The 18294-nt window shown below is 56.6% G+C and overlaps 2 protein-coding genes across 8 annotated transcripts in view; both read right to left on the bottom strand.

Annotated features, from left to right (window-relative positions):
• The window catches only part of NRXN2 (neurexin 2), a 102712-nt gene extending 102693 nt beyond the window's left edge, over nucleotides 1–19 (bottom strand). The window contains exon 1 of the mRNA XM_036927317.2: nucleotides 3–19. The gene's annotated coding sequence lies outside the window, so the exon portion shown is untranslated. The remainder of the gene's footprint in view (nucleotides 1–2) is intronic.
• Nucleotides 20–3388: 3369 nt separating this feature from the next.
• RASGRP2 (RAS guanyl releasing protein 2) lies at nucleotides 3389–17688 on the bottom strand. Of its 7 annotated transcripts, none has more exons than XM_057506942.1 (17): nucleotides 17665–17688; nucleotides 14945–15087; nucleotides 14192–14294; nucleotides 13606–13668; nucleotides 13184–13315; nucleotides 12267–12417; nucleotides 11905–12078; nucleotides 11679–11795; nucleotides 10340–10621; nucleotides 9490–9567; nucleotides 9137–9259; nucleotides 8732–8847; nucleotides 5491–5632; nucleotides 5202–5238; nucleotides 4683–4859; nucleotides 3751–3815; nucleotides 3389–3594 (listed from the first exon to the last, which is right to left on the bottom strand). In XM_057506942.1, exons 2-16 carry the CDS (start codon nucleotides 15015–15017, stop codon nucleotides 3757–3759), a joined length of 1827 nt encoding a protein of 608 aa, XP_057362925.1. In that variant the 5' UTR covers nucleotides 15018–15087; nucleotides 17665–17688; the 3' UTR covers nucleotides 3389–3594; nucleotides 3751–3756. The 7 variants fall into 7 exon arrangements, with proteins under 7 accessions (XP_057362925.1, XP_057362926.1, XP_057362923.1 ...); XM_057506943.1 differs by lacking the exon at nucleotides 17665–17688 and adding an exon at nucleotides 17365–17387; XM_057506940.1 differs by lacking the exon at nucleotides 17665–17688 and adding an exon at nucleotides 17127–17257.
• Between the last annotated feature and the right edge of the window lie 606 nt (nucleotides 17689–18294).

Below are 18294 nucleotides of genomic sequence, written 5' to 3'. Positions count from 1 at the left end.
ACCTCCCTCTACCGCGAGGGACCCAGGCGTCCCGGTCCCGGGGCATCCGAGCTCTTCCCAGCCTCTCGCGGTCCTTAGCCCTGGCGCGCCGGCCAGCAACCAGGCAGACCCCCAACCCAGCCCCAATTTCTTTTCCGGGAACCCAGACGCCCTAGCCTCCAGCCCAGTGGGTCGGTCGGACCCTCGGGACCCGCATACCCCCGCCAGCAGGGATATATAAGCCACCAGGGCTGGGGCGAGCCGTAGGGGAGGGTGTGGACCCTGATACGGGGCGAGGGGGCAAGACAGGTGCGGGAACCGGGCCACAGCGGCCTCTGCTGGCTACGCCCAGGGGCGGGTTCGCGCTGCCAGGAGCCTAGAGAAAGGGGACTCTGCCCGCGGCTGCGAGGGGCTCTTTCCAGCGTTTAGCCTCGCCGCCTCCTCCCACCACCCGAGGGCGCCCTGGCTGCCCTTAGAACTGAGGATACCGGGTCCTTTGCTGGAATAAGGATGGAGGCGGTGGGGGAGGGAACGGCAGAGATGTGGGCGCAGTAGACCTAAGGACTTGGGGTTTCCCAGCCACGGCTGATGGGAATCCCAGAGTTTGAAGCCTGGTTCCCAGTCCATCCTGTAACCCTGGACCGGGGTAGGAGTAGGTTTGGGGGCAGCAGCCCCCTTCTCTCCTCTCCTCCCCAATGAATATGGTACTGAAGGGTGAAGGTCCCACTGTGTGTGTGTCTGAGTGTGGGAGGAAGAGGACACCCCTTCACTCCTTCATCCAAAGGTATACCTGGCACCTAGTGTGTGGACCGCGAATTTAGACACTGGGCTTCTGAATCAAGCAGTGTGTGTGTGTACATGCGTGTGTGTGTGTACACGCGTGTACCAGACCATTCTGACAACTTGCTCCAGGACCCTGAATTCTATTATACGGTCTGTGATCTGCACAGCTGGTGATAGTTGGCACTTCCTTAGCCAGAGACAACATGCAAGGACACTCACATTCCACCACTAATGCATGCATGGGCACAGAGGGGTGCACTCACAGTCAGGCACACCTATCCACGTGCACACAGGCATTCCTAAAGGGATGCACAGTGATAGCTGCAGAAATGCCCCACCATGGTAAATCACCCACAGGAAACACGTTTGTCCAAGAATATACACAAACTTGTGCACACAGGTGCCTACACACTCAGAGGCAAGGCATGCCCAGGAGAACAGATGCACACAGGTCATCCTGCCCACTGAGGCACTTTGCAGAATGGTCAACTACTGAGTAGATGAGTGGGACACCCACCCCCAGAGATCTCCCTCCCTGGGACCTGCAGGGGCTATTTTCTGTGGGTTGGAAAGAGAGATCCCTGAGCCACGTCTCAGACTTAGGGCCTACTCTGACCTTGGAGAGACCCTCAGGCTGGTCCCACCAAGGCCACAGGAGGAGCCAGAGAATGGGAACTGCTGAGTCAGGGCCTTTGGATGTAACTTCGCCTCTCTGACCCCACAGGCCACAGCCTCACTCATCCCCCACTGCTCCCCTCCATACAGCCTACACACACACGTGGATTTGTCTAGCCAGGCACCAGGGCATAGATGCACAGGCAGACAGGTGCAGTGATGCACAGAGACTAAGACTGTCTCTCAGACCCGTAGGTGGGCGTGAGAAGAGGTGGTAGGAGGGCAGGCACAGGAAGGGATATAAGAGTGAGCATTTGTTTCCTGTCCCCACCTCCAGCTCACTGGGCCACCTTTGCCCATCAAGGGCAGGAAAGGTCACCTGGCAGCTGCTGCACCTTCTTCCCCCTCTACCTCCCTACCACAGGGATGTCTCCCCCCAAGGTCCAAGTTTCAGGTAACACTATGTAGTTGGGTCCCACCACCTCAAGACACCCCCAAAAGGCACCCACCCAATGTGGCCCTTCTCCCATGCACAGTCCACTGGGGACACATGGTGGAGGGGAAATGCAGCAAATACAGTATGCATGTCCATGCACACACATGCGTGCACACACACACAAGGTAATGCTCATACACCAAGTTCACACAAGCAACCTTGGTGGTAATCACACGTCACACTTCGCTCTCAGCTGGGGCACACAAATGCATACACACTGGGAAGAGGCCAGGCTGGGGCAGAGGCGGCGGGAGGGGAGCCGACCAGGCTGCAGGGATGGAGACAGCGCAGGAGGCGGCGATGCAGGGAGTGAGCTGCTCTTCACAACACAATCGCCGTCTGTTGTTATAGCAACTCAGCCCCCAAATCGTGAAACGGATATTACAGCCTCGCCTCACAGAGGGGGAAGGGCAGGAGGGGGCAAAGGAGGGAAGGAGGGGAGTACTGGGGACCCAGTGGGGACAGGGCTGGGGAGCCCAACAGGGGCCAGAGCTGCAGCTGAGAAGTAACAGGGTGAAAGAAGGAGATGACCCAAATGAGGAGCAGGCTAGAGGTGCAGGGTCTCAAAGGGAGAGACAGACATGGGGTCAGGGAACCTGAGTGAGGGGCCAGAGACCATTATCGGGCCCCTAGATCCGTGCTTTCAAGTAGAAGTCAGTGTGTTCAGGCCTCCGCCCCCAGGACAACCCACAGCGACTAGAGGACATGCCACAGCCTGGGGGGCTGAGGAAGTAGCTCCTACTCTCAGGACTGCTGTCTGAAGTCTCCTGACCCCAGGGGCATCCTGGCCCAGCCTTAGAACCTTTAGATGACCCCAGTCCACCCTCCTCACCCAGACCAGCCTTAGAAGTGGCCTTAGGCTTCCTCAGGTAGCAGTGACCCCCAGAACCTCACAGTGTTGCAAACTGAGGAGGGAAGAGCTGGGTTGGGAGAGGCCACAGGAGGCTGAGAGCAGGATCAATATGCATTTCCTCTGGAAGTCGCTGTGCTTCCGGCTGGCAGCAGCACCAGGCAGGGAGGCTGCAAACCCAGGGAGCAGAGCCCCCACCCTGAGGCACGCAAGCACGCAGACCCTCCTTCCACCACAGCCAGCACTCTGGACTGCCCACTCCCTCCCTCATTTCTCTGCAGCGAGCTCCCCATTGCTGGCAAGCATTCAAGCAGGGGCTCAAAGGCCACCTGTCAAGTGAGGCAATTTCAACTGTGGGCTGAAGGCTATGGTTAGACATAACCACAGGGCCCAGAAATTCTGGGAGCAAAGACACGCTAGTTTCAAGTTTTTAGACCCCAAGATTTCTGGACTCCTCAAGATTCTAGGCCCTCCCTAGAGTCTTATGTTCCAAGGTTTTATGGTTCTCAGGTTCTAGCCTCCAGGATTCTAGTCCTCCTAAGATTCCAGACACGAGACTTCAGATCTCCCAAGATTCTCTGACTACAAAGTTCTAGACTCCTAGGTTCTAATCGCTATGATTGCAGGAACCCTCCCCTGCCCCCCAACGAGGTAGGCTCTGATGGTCTAGGTTAATTACACAGGCCTTTTTATTCCATCTGGAAAATACAAATATTCACAAGAGTCTGTACAACCTTAGGGACACCAGCCCTGGCCCTCTGCTCAGTCGAATGCCACCCTCACACCCACCCCCAGGCCCAGCACCCCAAGCTCCCTGCTTTGGTCCAAGTCTTTTCTCCAAGGCAGGCATGAGTGCTTGATCCAGTAACAGCTGGGAAGAGAAAAACAGGTTGTGAGGAAGACCCGCCACAAAGAAATAGAAGCCACTTGGCCTGCGTCATCTGGACAGAGTGCCAGTCTTGCTGACCGCCCCCCACGCCCCCAGCCCTCAGTGGGGAGGCTCTGACACACCCCTGAGAGGACTCACCGTCAATTACAAGTGGATGTCGAACACACCATCCTCCACTTCCTGTACTTCCTCCTCTCGGATCTCTGCAGGCAGGGGGGGGGTCACAGGACCAACTCCTGGGTCCCCATGCCTTCAGCAGCCCTTCCCCCACCTATAGGTGGCACCCCACTGCATCCCAGAAGCAGCCAATCCACCAAAAATCAATTCACTGAATGACCAAACAGCCCAATTTTTGAGGCCCTTTTTCTAAGTTTTCTTTCTGCCACAGCTTTTTCACAGCCACAGATTTGTCAGTGCAGTTTGCTTAAATGTCAATTTTGTGTGCGTTTCACATTTTAGACCCCAGCACTTCTGGAAGGCTCGATGCAAATGGTTTTATCTTTTCTATTTTTGAGGACTTTTGCCCTACTCATGCCTCTATTTTTGAGGACATATGCCAGTCTGAACGATTGTGGTCAACTTAGATCCCAGTTTAACATTGTTGTTCAGTCTGTTCTCAGCAAAATAATCATTTGAGGAATTGTCATTCATCAAACCAACCCAAAACCACCAGAGTCCCCAAGAGAGCCGCTGGGAGATTTTTGGAGCAAGGGACTTTTCTCAGAATAGTCTCCAACCAGCCGTAAGGGGAAATATGGGCAAATCGCTCACCTAATTCCCCCTCTGACTCATTTCAACCCCCCAAACAAAAATAAGAGTGCAACTGGAATCTTGAAGCCTCTTCCACTTTTACTCTTCTTTATATATTATTCCTCCTCCGCTTCAGAAGGTTGAAGGTTCCCTGGCCACCCTCTGGCACCCTTACCTGTCCAAGCCTTCTTCATCACCCCATCAAAATAACAGAATCACAAACTCTGGAGTGGTTTCCATCCTGGATCAGTTAACACTTCGTCCCAATAGCCCTGCCTCCCTCTTTCCACAGGCCAATACAGAATGAGACCCCCTCTCACCTGGAGGCCGGGAGCCCCGCCTTCCCGGGCGCGGCAGGGAGAAGCTGAAGGCGCGATGGTGGGTGGGTGTGGGTGAGGGTGAAGGAGCAGACCCCTCCAGACTCACACTCTGGGCCCGGCGCCGGCACTCGACGGACAGCCGGTCCTTGCACTGCTTGTGGCAGTTCACACCGCAGGCTGGGGGAGGCAGCCAGCGCCCGCGGTCAGAACACCCTCCATCCCTGCTCTTCCAGGCTTGCCCTCTCCCTGGTTCCTTTGCTCCTGAGTGGCTGCCCCATCATAAGAAGTGTTTCCTTCCAAAGTGGTCTCTTCCGTCTATGCCCTCTCCAAAGTGCTCTGTTCCTGGGCAGCTACCTCACCTAAATAAAAGCCCTCATAGGATATTCCCTTCGCAAATAATCACCATGCGTCTGTGTCCACAGTACTTCACTCCTTCACTCACCATTGATCCACCCAAATAAGAATCCCCACCCGGATAGTACCTCTTCCCCAAAACTCAGCCCATGGAGCCTTGCTCACCTCGGCATTTGAGGCCCTGCTTGTAGATGCCCAGGATCTGAAATAGAGGAGGAAGTTGTGCTGGCGGGAAGGGATGTAGAGGTGATGACTCTACTTCTTCCTTCTCAAGGGCGGGACCTGGGCCTGCCCTCCCTGGGGCTTTAGAGCCCCTCAGCTTTAGGCACAGAAGAACTAGAGGCCAGGCAGCTGGAACTGATTAAGATTTGCCCCTGGAGAGGAGGCTCCGGCTGGAGCGGGGCGGGCGGGACGCGGGTGGGAGGGGCCAGGGCCGGAGGGGTGTCAGGCTCACCAGGGTCTTGCAGTGGCGGCAGGAGACGGGGCGCAAGGAGTTGCTCTCGTGGAAGTTGTGTACGAAGCCCATGCGGCCGCCCAGCACTGAGCTGGACCGCAGGAAGTAGGAGACCATCTCCTCCCTGCTGATGCAGCCATCCCTGTCGGGGAGGGGGCGCGCTTCAGGAGGGCGGCGCCTCCCCAAGACCACCCGCCACGCGCCCAAACCGTCCCACTGCGGAGCACATCAAGTAAAAGGCCCTCACCAAGCTCCTATTTTGGACCCCTGGTGCAGGGAAGAGAAAGGACACTAGACTTGGGTCGGGCAGACAGACGTAGTAGCTTCGGCTGTTGTTGCCATGGGCAAGTCACTTCCCCTGGGTTCCTCCCCAGAAAGATCATTAATTCCTGCCCTGCCCACTTCACAGAGTTGCTGTGTAACCTAAAAGGGTTGTGCACTTTCCCGTGGGATTATCAGCCTGCGTTTCCCAAAGTGAGCTCTGCGGAACACCAGTCAGGAGTCCTGAGAATTAAGAGATCTCTGATGAGTTCCGGGACCAGTTAAGATTGGGAAAAGCTGTGTTCGCCTCACTCTTGCATAATCCTGCCAGAAAGACACCTGTAATCAAGGTTTCGCATGTAATCCCCCAGGGCTTCCCACAGAACTCTTCTTTCACCTATTAACATATTTTAGAAGAGAGCCTGTACTCTGGAAAAGGACCTCAGTTCAAATTCCAGCTCTCCTGCTCCCTGGCGGTGTGACCTGCCTCAGCTTCCTCTTCTGTAAATGGGGATAATGACGGTGCCTACACCTGAGAGGCTTTTTGTGAGGATTAAATGAGTGCACGTGAAGCTTTTAAAACAACAGTGTCTGTGTAGCCAATCGGTCCTGGGCCACCAGGAGCTCTTTCTGTCAGGGCTGGTCCTTCCTGGACATTCCCACCCACTGTATTTGGGGCTCCATGATGTGATCCAGGCAGTTCTTAAACTCACTAGGGCATTGGGACAGTGGCCATTGAACAAAATATATAAACCTAAATTCCTACTGGATACTGTGCATGGGAACTAAATTCCCACTGAATTGAGCACCCTAATGTGAAAAATCTAATTATCAAAGTATCTGAGAAGGTATAAGATAATAATTTTGTAATCTTGTGGGGATGAAGGCCTTTATACATGTAACACAGATCTGAGAAGCCATAAAGGAAAAGACTGACATATTGAGCACACACATTTTTTAAAAATTTTATATGGAAAAAGACAACATAAATGACAGACTAGGAGAAAATATTTGCAAACACATTCAGTGGCAAAGGGTTAATATCCATTAACAGAGATTCTAAAAATCAATGAGAAAAAGACCAACAAACCCAGTGGAATAATGGACAAAGAATATGAACAGGCAATTAACAGAAGGAATATAAGTGGCCAGTCGAAACATAAAAAGATATCCTACTCCCACTGGTATTAAAGAAAGGAGAATTTAACCAAGACACCGTTTGCCAATTAGATGGGCAAAATTGTAAATCTTATTATAGCATCCACCGTTGGCAAGGAAGTGGGGAAACGGGCACTTGTTCACCACTGATGCGGGTGCAAGCTGGCACAACCTTGCCTGCGGTCACTTTGGCAGTCTCCCTCCTAATTTAGAATGTGCATATCTTTTGATCCAATTATCCCACTTCTAGGAATTACTCCTACAGAAATAGTGGCCTGAGTGCATCGGTACAAAGATGTTCACAGCATCATGGTGTATATTAATAGCAAAAACCTGGGAAGTCTCCACGTCCATCAGCGGGAGAATGGTGACGTGAGTGATGGCCCAGCCACACAGTGGAAAACTCGGCAGCTGTTCTAAAGAATGCGGGAGTTCTGCATGAATCAGCATGGAAAGATGTCCATGACAAAGGGGTGAGTGGAAAATGAAACAAGTATAAAAAGCAAGACATGCAGTTCCGTCAGGACAGTCATTTGAAACACACACATATACACACACCTGAAAACCCTACTGCTATGAACCTAGATGCTGGTTCAAATATATCAAACATAGCTTAAAATGCATAAGTAAGTTTGCAAGAAAAGAAATGGAACCCCCCAAGTTCCAGAAACAAAGAGGGAGCTTCCAGCTGAGGCAGTGAGTTAGAGCCTGTCACTGCAGTGCCCAGGGACAGGGTTGCTGGTCTCTCTCCTGGTAAGTTAGGTGCTGGGCTTTGATGCCCAGCTAGGGGCCGGGCACCAGGCCTGGGGCCTGCGGGAGGTGGGGAGTTAAGCCTGAGATCCCCGCATGAAGCTGGGGCCTCAAAGGTCTCCACGGGCTGCACCTTCACTGAAAGTGTTGCCTGAAAAAAAAATCCACCCACCAATTCAGGCCGATAACATGGAACTCTTGTCTTATGGAGAAACAAAGCTACTATACAGTGAATTCCACTGGCAGAGCCACGTTTATACCATCATCTTGTTTGTTTCCATGAAACAGACACAGACAAGCAAAATCAGTATTAACTTGTACATGCATGAAAAAAAAAAGACTGGAAGGATACAGGCGTTGCCCAACCAGTAACACTGCTAATGATGTTTCTAATGATAATAACCTCTACACAGGGGAAAGGAGGAAGGGAACTTTCACTTCTTATTTTATTCACTGTTTTCACCATAAATCTATTTTACCACCTGAATTCTTTTCACCACAGATTTTTGCTATATGGAAAAAATCCAGATTTTTGAAATATGGATAATGTTAAGAAATAACTCCCCCTGAAATGACTATCAGTTTTAATTGGAGTTTTGTCTACTCAGCAAAACAGGTATGAACATGGATGCAGGGGGCATGTTTAACCTACTCCAGAGAACCAGCTGTTTGTCCAAATTGTCAGCATGTGAACTGTTGATAAGCGAGTGGGTGCTGCTAATTACAGGCCTTTCTTTTCTATTCATTAAAACAGGCTACCCAGGAGTTCAACTTGCCCACACTTTTTGCCAGCTGTGAGCTCCACAAATAAAACGCCATTTATGTAGCAACAGTCCCCAGGCCACAGTCTTTGCAGGATTCAGGTGGAGCCCCCCATCTGCCTGAATGAGTGGGGTAACCCCATGCCTCCACAGCTGGCCGCCTCCCCGCCAAATAAGAGCCCTCCCCACACTGGTAGCTTCCTCTGCTGAGATCATCTGGTTCAATGGCCTCATCTTGCACAGGAGGAAATTGAAACCCTGGGGGGAAGTGAGCCTGCCTTCCCTCTCCCCCAGCCCCCAGCCCTCCTCACTGGTTCTGGTCGAGGTCCCCAAAGGCGCTGAGGTAAGGGAAGTTCCCACGGATGATCTGGAACTCTTCCTGTGAGATGTGACCATCCCCATCGACGTCAAAGTTCCGGAACACAGACTGGGGTACACAGAGGGACACAGAGGCAGGAGAATAAAAGGAGCAGCAGCCCCATGTTGCCCACATTCTAAGTCCATGTTTGAAGGGGTCTCAAATGTGGGTGGCTGTCCCCCAACCACCTCTGTTTTACATACCCCCCACTCCACCCCCACCCCATGCCTTCTGGAGACTGAGTGCTGGCACTGGTGGTGGCTCACAGGATGGTGCCTTGGCAAAAACAGCCTTGACTGACCACTGTGGGCCTGTGTCCCCGACCCGTCAGGTCCAGAGCCCACAGCCAGGGTCTCACCTCTACCATCTTCTCGATGTGTTCCACCATGAGCGCCTGATCCAGCTTGGGTTTGGCAGCGGAGGTCCACTCATCCAGCACTAGGGGCCGTGGAGGTGGGGTGCAGCTGGTGGGGCTGGTTGGCTGTGGGGATGGTCAGGCCCGAGCAAGGCCCAGAGGTGAGGGAGCCCAGCACCAGGAGAGCAGAGGGGGGACGCCCCGAGGAGAAGGGCGCCCGCCCGACATGCAGGAAGGCTGAGGTAGCCTCTAGGAGCCTCTCCTGCCCTCATACGCTGGGGTTCGCAGGCAGAGCAGAGGCAGGGGAGGAAGAGGATGGGCAGCGTGGGCACGCAGGCACTCCCGCCCTCCCTCACCGAGGACTTGGAGCGTGGCTCTCGCTGCAGGGACAGCTGGTAGAGCTCATCCTCCGTCTGATACTGATCCAGAGACACCTGGGACACATGGATCTGATCACACCACTGGCCCCTGCTGCTCTCAGGCCCCCACTGCCCAGAACCCAAGGTCACAGGTCCACACAGAGGCCACAGCTCAGCCCCAAGCCCAGTACAGAAGCTAGACTCAGGACAAAGGCCATCTTAGAACACACACAACACACTGCCAAGATCTCAGCCAGGAAACTGGTCAGAAGCCAGCCCAGAGCTCTGAAATTTACCCACAACCTAGAACCCAACCCAGCATCCAGAATCCAGCTCTCAGATTTCAACCCTGATTCCAATGCAGAGCCTAGAAACAGCTAAGAATACACTGTGAACCCAAAAACCCAAGTTCCAGCCCAATGTCTAGAACCTAGACTAGAACCCCAGCTCCTATGCTAAACCTCAAAACTGAGAGCAGGCCAAGCCCAGAAACCCAGAGTTCAGGGCCATATTTGGAAACCACCCTTGCACCCAGAATCCAGATATTGGCTCCAAACATTGAACATGACCTACTGCCAGGAACTTGACCCAAGACCAAGGCCCAGCCGCAAGCCCAGCACAAAGGCACGTGCCAGTCTCAAGATCAGACCTTGGTCCACAGCCCCATCCAGTGCCTGGAACACACCTCGGAGCTTACTCCAAACCCCGGAGCCCAGGCTGCATCTCAGTTCCTTGGCCAGAACGTTGAGCCCAAGGCCAAGTCCATAGCTTTGTGTAAATTCAAAGCCAGACGTGGTTGCCAACCCTGGTGCCCAAACCCCCAGCATTCCTGCTCCCGGTCCCTCACCGTGAGCAGGCTCAGCAGATCAGGGTTGGCCTGCACTGGTGGCCGAAGGCTGGTCACCATGGCCAGCTCCTCCAGGATGCTGAAGAGCTGCTTCATCTTGGCCCCATTAAGCCGGGTCCGGGCAGGGTCCAGCCAGTCAGGCAAGGTCAGCTGCAGGGCCACTAGGTCCTTAAGGTGCACACCCAGGATGGGGAAGTGGAAGCCCACACAGGCTGCCAGCCGGCGCCTATAGTTGCCATAGTTGCCCGTTGCTGTCACTAGTTCTGTCAGACCTTCCCAGAGCTGGGGGAGCAGAGAGGACAAAGGGCACAGGTCACACAGACACACGCATCACTAGCTCAACTAGCCTCCCCCATCAGCCCTGGAAATGTGGGAAAGGATGAGGAGTCAGAGTCAGGGATGGGTGGAAGGTTAAAATCCTCTCTCACTGTCCCCCAACACTGGCTCCCTTAGCCCCTAGGAGTCAGAGTTCACAGGTCATGAGTTCAAGGCAACACCCACTGCCAAATACCACACCTCTACACCTGGCCTGAGCACAGATTATCACAAGCATTTAACAGAAGAAGAAGCTGAGGCTCAGGGAGGCAAAGCAGCACAGGACAGTGCTCTAGGAGAAAGTGTTCAGCTGCGTCATTCGCCAACAGCCCAAACTGGAAAAATCCCAGATGTTCAACAGTAGAGTCGATACATAAACTGGGTGGACTAACAAATAAATACTACATAGCAATGGAAATGAATGAACAGTTGCTCTACATGATACACTGTAAGAATGAAAATAGACATAAAATAATATACAACACAACTGCATTCATAGAAAGTTCAAAAACAAGCAACAAAAACCCCACATTGTTTTGGGCTGCATACATAGGTGGGACAGCTATAAAGAAAAGCAAGGTCAGAATCCTATGCAAGTCATGTCTTTGGTTATCTCTGGGGGCGTAGTTATGCTCTAAAGTGCTGGGAGCTTCAGGGCTGGCAATATTCTCTTTCTTGATGGGGGTGGTAGTTATGCAGGCATTTCCTTTATAATTTTTCTTTAAACATACATTTGTCTTATAAATACTTCCCTATATGTATTTCACCCAGTATGGTAAAAAATAAAAAGAGAAGAAAGCACACGCTTTGGAGGCAGCAGACCTGTGATCCCCAACTCTGCGACTTCCATGGGCAAGCTCGGAGAAGCATCAAGCCCCTTAGAGCCTCAGTTTTTTCACCTATCAAATGGGGACAGAAGTAACCCAACCCCAGCGCTGCTGGGAGTTCTCAGTGAGGCCAGACCTGGAAAGGCTGGCCCCAAGGTTTGACAAGGCTACTCCCCTGGCCCCCCGGCCCCAGGCACCTTGATGGTCTCAGGGCTGACGTGGCTGTGGGTCTCCTTGAGGCGGGAGATGGAGCTGTGGCTCAGGCCCCCAACCACCGCCATCAGCGTGTTGAAGTTCTGCAGCTGCAGCAGCTTCTGGGGGGCAAATGGAGAGGAGGGAGACAGTGAGCTACTTTTTCAGAAGAGGCAGTGGAGACTCACTCTGCTGGCCATGGGGGAGGTGGGGGTGGGGGAGGGCAGGCACCTCTGCCACATGGACGAAGTGTGTGATGACCAGGGCCCGCTGTGAGGCTGTGGGCTTGCTGAGAATCATGAGCTGCACCCACTGCGAGACACTGTTGAAGAGGGAGATGAATCGCTCCAGGACGGGGTTGTCCACTGTGCAGCCATGAGTCACGAAACTATGATAGTCCTGGAACTGGGGTCAGAAGCGGGCTCAGTGCCCTTCGGGCCCCTCCCCTCCCCAGTAGCCACGCCTCACTCTCCAGCTGCCCTTTGGTAATTGCACTGAAACCCCTCACCTACCCCAGGGACTCTGCCTCTCCTGGGACTCCCTCCCCAGCCCACACTCCACCCCTGACCAAAACAAAGGCCCTCAGGCCGCACCAGTATCTTGCAGAAGGAGCGATACTCCAAGTAGGTGAGATGCTCCGCCAACTCCAAGGGCTCCAGGTGGTCGAACAACAAGGACATCTTGCGCTTTTTCTGTCCTACGGGGTTCCTCTGGGTCACCTGCCTCTTCCACTTGTAGGTGGGGCTGGGGGGGCAGGGGCAGTGAGCCCTTGCTTGAGACACCCCATCCCTTGTGGCCTCCCACTCACACAGACACACCACTCAAGCTGGGGACCTACACAATGCGAGGCATTGTCCTGGACACTGATCTCCTGGCCCAGCAAATCCTGCAATCTCCCACTTGTCATGCACTCAGCACATGTTTATGGAAGACATACTCTGGCCAGACACGGTGCTAGGCGTTGGGGGTACAGAGATGAGCAAGACATGGTTCCTGCCCTCGCGGAGCTCACACTCTGCTGAGGGAGACAGACACAGACAATCACAGAACAGAGTGGCATGCATACAGGTCTTTGTACAGTGCCATGGGGGAACACGGGGAGCAACAAATTCTGCCCTAGGAGAGCCCTGAGCCCTAAGAGCCCACAGACACTCCACACTAGAGCTGAGTCTTGACAACATGGAGAGGGAGGCGAGGGGAACAATATGAGCAGAGCACCATGGTGGGAAAGGAGGCAGGAACTGAGAATGGCATGTGGACCCACAGCCTCAGCATGAGGTGCCTGGATGGGCAGTGGGCTGCGGAAGATGAGGCACGACTGCCAAGCTGGCCCAAGACTATGAAAAGCCTTATCCCCAGTGGAGACATTTTGAAGGCAAAAGGGAGCCATAGAAGGTTTTTAAGCAAGAGTGACATGACCCTCGCTCATTCAATTCAACAAACATTTATTAGGCACAGACGGTGTAGGATGCCAAGTGCCCTCCCCAGCCCTCAAGCTCCCCCCACGCACACGCTCTCGATGTTGATGAGGCTGCTGTGCCGGCGGTTGCCTTCTTGGTCTAGCAGAGCCTTCAGCTCCTTGATCTGCTCAGCAAGCTCTGGGTTCAAGTCAAACTCTGCTGGGAATGCTGAGATCCAGTACCTGGCAAAAGTTTGGGGTCACTCAAGGCAGCCCCCCACCATCCCCTGGGATTGTAGTTCCCCAAAGAGGAAGGAAGAGCCTCAAACTGTTCCCCTTCTCCCAGCTCTTTCTTTCCCCACCCCCACTGGCAGATCAGAACACCCAGGCCCCAGCCAGGAAGAGGCAAGCCTGTGGTAGCACACGCACGAGGGACAGAGCCAGAGCTCAAACCCGCAAGACCAACTCCCAGCAGGCCAGCCCGAAGCCTGGGAGAAGGGAGTAAAGGGGACAGAGCCCCAGGGAAGACTCACCTAACCAGGTGGCATGTTTTCACCTGCAGCGAACTGGAGTTGTCCTTCCGGGATTGTTGATAAGTGAAGGAGAGTTAAGGAAAACAAGGACGGAGGCTAATTCGAGAAAGGGAGTCAGAGAGCCACGCTCTGAAAGGAGGCTGAGGGCGGGGCCTGGTTCTAAGACAAATGCTGGGAGCAGGGCGGTGGTGGGCCAAAGCTCTGGACAGGAGATGCAGGGAGGGGCGAGGCCTGGGCTTTGGGAAGGTGCGTGGGTGGGAAGGGGGCTCCGTTCTGGGGGAGGACAAGGGCAGGACCTGGTTCTGGGAGAGACGCGAGAGGCGGGACAAGGGCTGGGAGTGGGGGCAGGTCCTAGACTGTAAGGAAGAGGAGAGCAAGACTAGGGCTGGGAGGTGGGTGGGGGTCCAGCGACCTGAGGAAAGATGGGGTGCAGCCTAGGCCCCAGAGAGCCTCCTGGCAAAGCTTGAATTCTGGGACGTAGGAGGGGCCCACGCTCTGGAGTGAAGCCCTTACTCTGCGTGGACTGGGCATCTGGGAGCTCATAGCCTCGGACTGCAGGGCCCTTGGCAAGGCCCGCGAAGGATATATGTGCAGCAGTTTTGCCGCCAGCTGAGAGGAAGGGATGTACCAGGGGTGCATCATGAGGAACATGCGCACCAGCTGTGGGTCCCGCACCTTCCCGGAGTCATCTAACTCCAAGGGATCAAAAAGAAATGGGTTGAACCTTCGTCCCGCACCTGAGGTCCCTAAACGCTACCCCGCAGCCCTCCAGGTATCTGGCCCCCCGCCCACCTCCTGCTTTCCCAGGACTCAAAAACCAGGAGGCAGATTGGAACAAAAAGGTAGGATGGCAGAAAAAGACAGGATCCAAGGAACTGGAGGAAGGGAGCATCTGAGCCGGGGGCATGACTAGAGGGGAACCAGCTGGGGCGGAAGGAGTCTGGGTTCCCCGGGGTCAAGAATCCAGAGGTCATTTCCTGAGTGCTTGGGGGAAGGGATACCCCTGCACCAGAAACGACGCCCCCCATCAGCCGGAAACAGCTCCCAGGCCGGAGATGGAGAGTTCCTGCGGATCCCTCGGGAGACAGATAATGGTCCTCCAGTTAGAGTCTGGGGACCCGTCCCTCCCTCCAAAGCCGACAGACTAGGGAAGGGAAACATTCTATCTTTCTGAAGCTTGTGGATCTCTCTACCCTGTTATGAAGTGGGGGCCTTCGTTAAAGAGGATTCAGGATGGAGAGCTGGGTGAGTCTGGGCCAGGGGTCTGACCTCGAAGGCAGGGGCACGATTCAGGCTCCAGGCCAGGCTCGGGCTGGGTGTGCCCTCCCGTACCACTCACCGAAGGCTTCGATGCAGCCGCGGAGCAGCTCCTCCACAGTGCAGCCCTTGTCCAGGTCGAGGATGCCCGCCATGGCCGCTGGTGCAGGTAGGCTGGGGCCAAGCTGCGCTCCGACAGCCTCCCACAGGGCTCGGACCGGACCCCTGTACCGCGAGAGGCAGAAAGGGAGTCTGCGGAGGTGCGGGCCGGGGGAGAGGCCCTGCGGGCAGGAACGGGGCGGGGTGGGCACGCCCCCTGCTGGGCAGGGGCGGAGTCGTCCACCGCGGCCACTCCCGGGGTTAAACGGTCTGGCCCAGGATGGTGCAACCCACTAGTTGGGAAACGGACCCGCCGAGAGCTTCCGGCCCACCCTCAGAGTCGCGGGAGGGCCGAGGGGCTCCCCGGGGATGCAGATGAGCCAGGACTCCGGGAGGTGCTTGGTGCCCCAGCCTCCCATAGGCCCTCTTCTCCAGGCGTCCTCTCCCTTAGAGGCACCTGCAAGCACCCCGCAGCTCGGCTCTGCGCCCCTCCCGCTTCCCTCCCTCCACAGCCTCCCTTCCCCCGCAGGTTATTTTGGGAACCCAGAGCCTGAGGGGACCTCGGAGGAATTTCTCCCTGGGATGAGGAGAGGGAGGAACCCAGGCGTCCTGCCCGTATCGCCCTCTCCCGGGCTCCCAGGGAGGGAGGCGGGGCCGTGGCATCCCCCAGGGGCCTGCCCTTGGGGAGGCGGGCTGGAGTGAAGAACATTCCTGGGGCTGGGGTTGGGGGAGAGCCGGGAACCCGAAGAGGCCCAGAGGCGTCAGCGGAAAGCCTGAGCCTGGGAACTGCGCTCTCCCCAGCCACCTCCTCCATGAAGGCCCCAGGGGGTCCCGCCTCAGCCCTTCCGCAGGCCATTTTCCTCCCCAGCACCAGCTCCAGACCCAGGCGCCGCATACAGCACAGTGGAACTGTGAGCTCACCACTGCGGCCGGCCACACTCGGACACACAGAGTAGGGTGCCCAGAAGGGGGCGCTAGCGCCGTGGGGAGGGGGAGAGTGCCTGTAAGACTCCACCAGCAACTCCAGCCCCTGGCGGAATCATAGTCACTCATCCAGGGACCATGATTCCATACACGAGGCCAGGAACCCACAGTGGGGTGCAAGACGCCCCCGCTCACGTACACCCGGGCCTCAGGCACTCGCCTCCCATCCTCTGTCTCACACACACAACGGCACACAAACCCGGCACACACCTGCACAAATGAACCCTAGGAGCACACACAGCCATCTCTCTAACCCAGAATTGCAAACCAGTTGATGGGGCCGCCTCCCCGACCTGCGACTCACTAGAGCCAGATAAGCCTGAAGTTCCGCGGCCACAGCGGCGCTGACATCCGCACACGTGTGCACACGCGCAAGACAGTGCACCTACACACATGTACATTCTCCCACACAGGCACACACCCCCGTGGGTGTGCCCACACGCCCATTCCACCGCTCCCTGCCTTCATCCTCAGTCCAGGGCCAGCCCTGTGGCCCCAGAGGCCCTGACATCCCGCACCCCCGGACGCTGGCAGAGCACTGCCCCACGGAAAGGTACCCCGCCCCTACACCTACTCCCCCGGGCTGGGCGGGTGTAGAGGGTGCTCCTCTATGGAGTTCTCTAGTGGAGTTTTCCTAGGAGCTACCCAGAGCCACCCCCGCCTGGCTCTGCCACTTCCTCGCTTGTGTGACCTTGAGAGTCAGTTGGCCTCTCCGAGCCTCAATTTTCTCATCTGTCAAATGGGAAGTCCGCGGGGGAAGGTCTCGCTGAGACGTGGCTGGGACGAGCCAGGTGCGCGGCGGATGCCGCCCCCTCCCGCGGGTTGTCCAGGGCGCTTCAGCTCTCCGGCAGCGCCCACCTATCCCGGACGGGAGCCGCAGACTCCCCACCCATCAATACACCCACCTCCCCCAGCTCGCCTGCGCTGCCCTGGGAGGCCCTTAGGGGTCGGGTCCTCGGCTCGGCGACCCGCTATCGCTTGCTCACTCACTCTTGGGACCTGCCGCCACACGGCCCGGCTGCGCCACCTCCGTGCGCTCCCGCCCGCAGGCCTCGCAGTGCGGCGGCGGCTCCCGCCAGCAATCCGCGCCGCGGCCCAGCTCCCCGCTGCCCCGCCCCCGCGCCGCGGCCGCCCCCTCCCCTCCCTCCCCGCCCCTCCCGTCCCTGCACTGGGCTTCGCACCGCAGGCTGCGCCTCCCCCCACCAGGGGCTCCCTGTCGTCCCGCAAGCCGCGGTCCCTGCGGCAGCTTAACCCCTCCCCTGCCGCGCCACCCCGGAGGCCAGGGCCTCGTGCAGGGGCTGGGCCACTGGCCGCGCGTAAAGTGGGTGGGCGGAGGTCAGGCCGAGCCGGACGTGGAGGGGAAACTAAAGCAAGAGCCCACTCCCCCCACCTCAGACGCCCCTCTGCCCCCCGCCTTGCCTGGTGTTGGGCAGAGGAAGCTGGGAGGGGCAGGAAGCAGACTGCGGTGGGGAAGGGGCGCCCCGCCCAGCCCCCGGCCCGGGTTCCTGTTTTCGAGACAAACCGTTCCCACGGGGCTAACCCGGCCCGTGGCCGGGCGTCTTCCTGCGGGCAGCAGGGGGCACAGGCTGATGGAGATCAGAGGCGTGGGGGCCGCGGGTCCTTGTGATAGTCTGGGGGAGGGGCTAGGACAAGGGAGCATTTTTGGAAGAGGGGCCTGTGGGAAGGGCGAATGAAAACGCGACTACCTGGAGACAGGACCTGGATGTCTGGGGATGCTGGAGTCGGGGGAGCTCTAGTTCACACAGCAGGGATTGGGGCCCCCGGAAGCCTGGCTCCCCATGGGGCCAGATGAAACGGGGCAGCTGCAAGTGGCGAGTATGTGTGCCCGCAGCTTGGAGACTGAGGACAGGAGGCCTGGGCCCCGAGCAGGCAGGAACTTGGGAGGGGCAGCCGCAGGCCGTTGGGGTCCCCACAAGCCGAGCCTCGGGGAGCTGGTAACCGTTTCCGGCCGTTTGGATCCAAACACACTCACTGTGAAACCACCGGCCCCAAACCTGCCTTCCCGGGCTTGCCCCTCCCTGCCTTAGGGCCGGGGGAGGCAAACCTCCCCCACACCTCAATCTTGGTAATGCAAGGACTAGAAACAGGCCCTTTCTGGTTCAGTTTCTCCTAAGTGAGTGGGAGGCAACACTGGCCTAGCCCGGACGGTCTGTGAATGTCCCCCGCCCTAACACTCCCCCAGACTCTGGACCGAGCGTGGCCACCTACTTAAGAGACCCTTAAACGCCGCAGTGGGGCGGGACTAAGGGCGGAGTCAAGAAGGCACCACCCACCCACAGGCTCCTCCCCCTCCGGAGTCCTGCCCACAACAGCGTGGATCCCCGGTAG

The sequence above is a fragment of the Manis pentadactyla genome, chromosome 9 (genome assembly GCF_030020395.1).
Source record: "Manis pentadactyla isolate mManPen7 chromosome 9, mManPen7.hap1, whole genome shotgun sequence".
NCBI classification, from domain to species: Eukaryota; Metazoa; Chordata; class Mammalia; order Pholidota; family Manidae; genus Manis; species Manis pentadactyla.
This window is presented reverse-complemented; position numbering and strand designations above follow the sequence as displayed.

What these genes read in the sequence shown, in the direction of transcription:
- RASGRP2 (XM_057506942.1), bottom strand. Translation starts at nt 15,017, where the DNA reads ATGGCGGGCATCCTCGACCTGGACAAGGGCTGCACTGTGGAGGAGCTG. An exon ending in GCTCCTTCTGCAAGATACTG is followed by an intron (nt 12,079 to 12,266) that starts GTGCGGCCTGAG and finishes TTCTGACCCCAG; the next exon opens with TTCCAGGACTATCATAGTTT. An exon ending in GCAGGGCCTCAAATGCCGAG is followed by an intron (nt 4,860 to 5,201) that starts GTGAGCAAGGCT and finishes TGCCTCCCCCAG; the next exon opens with CCTGCGGTGTGAACTGCCAC.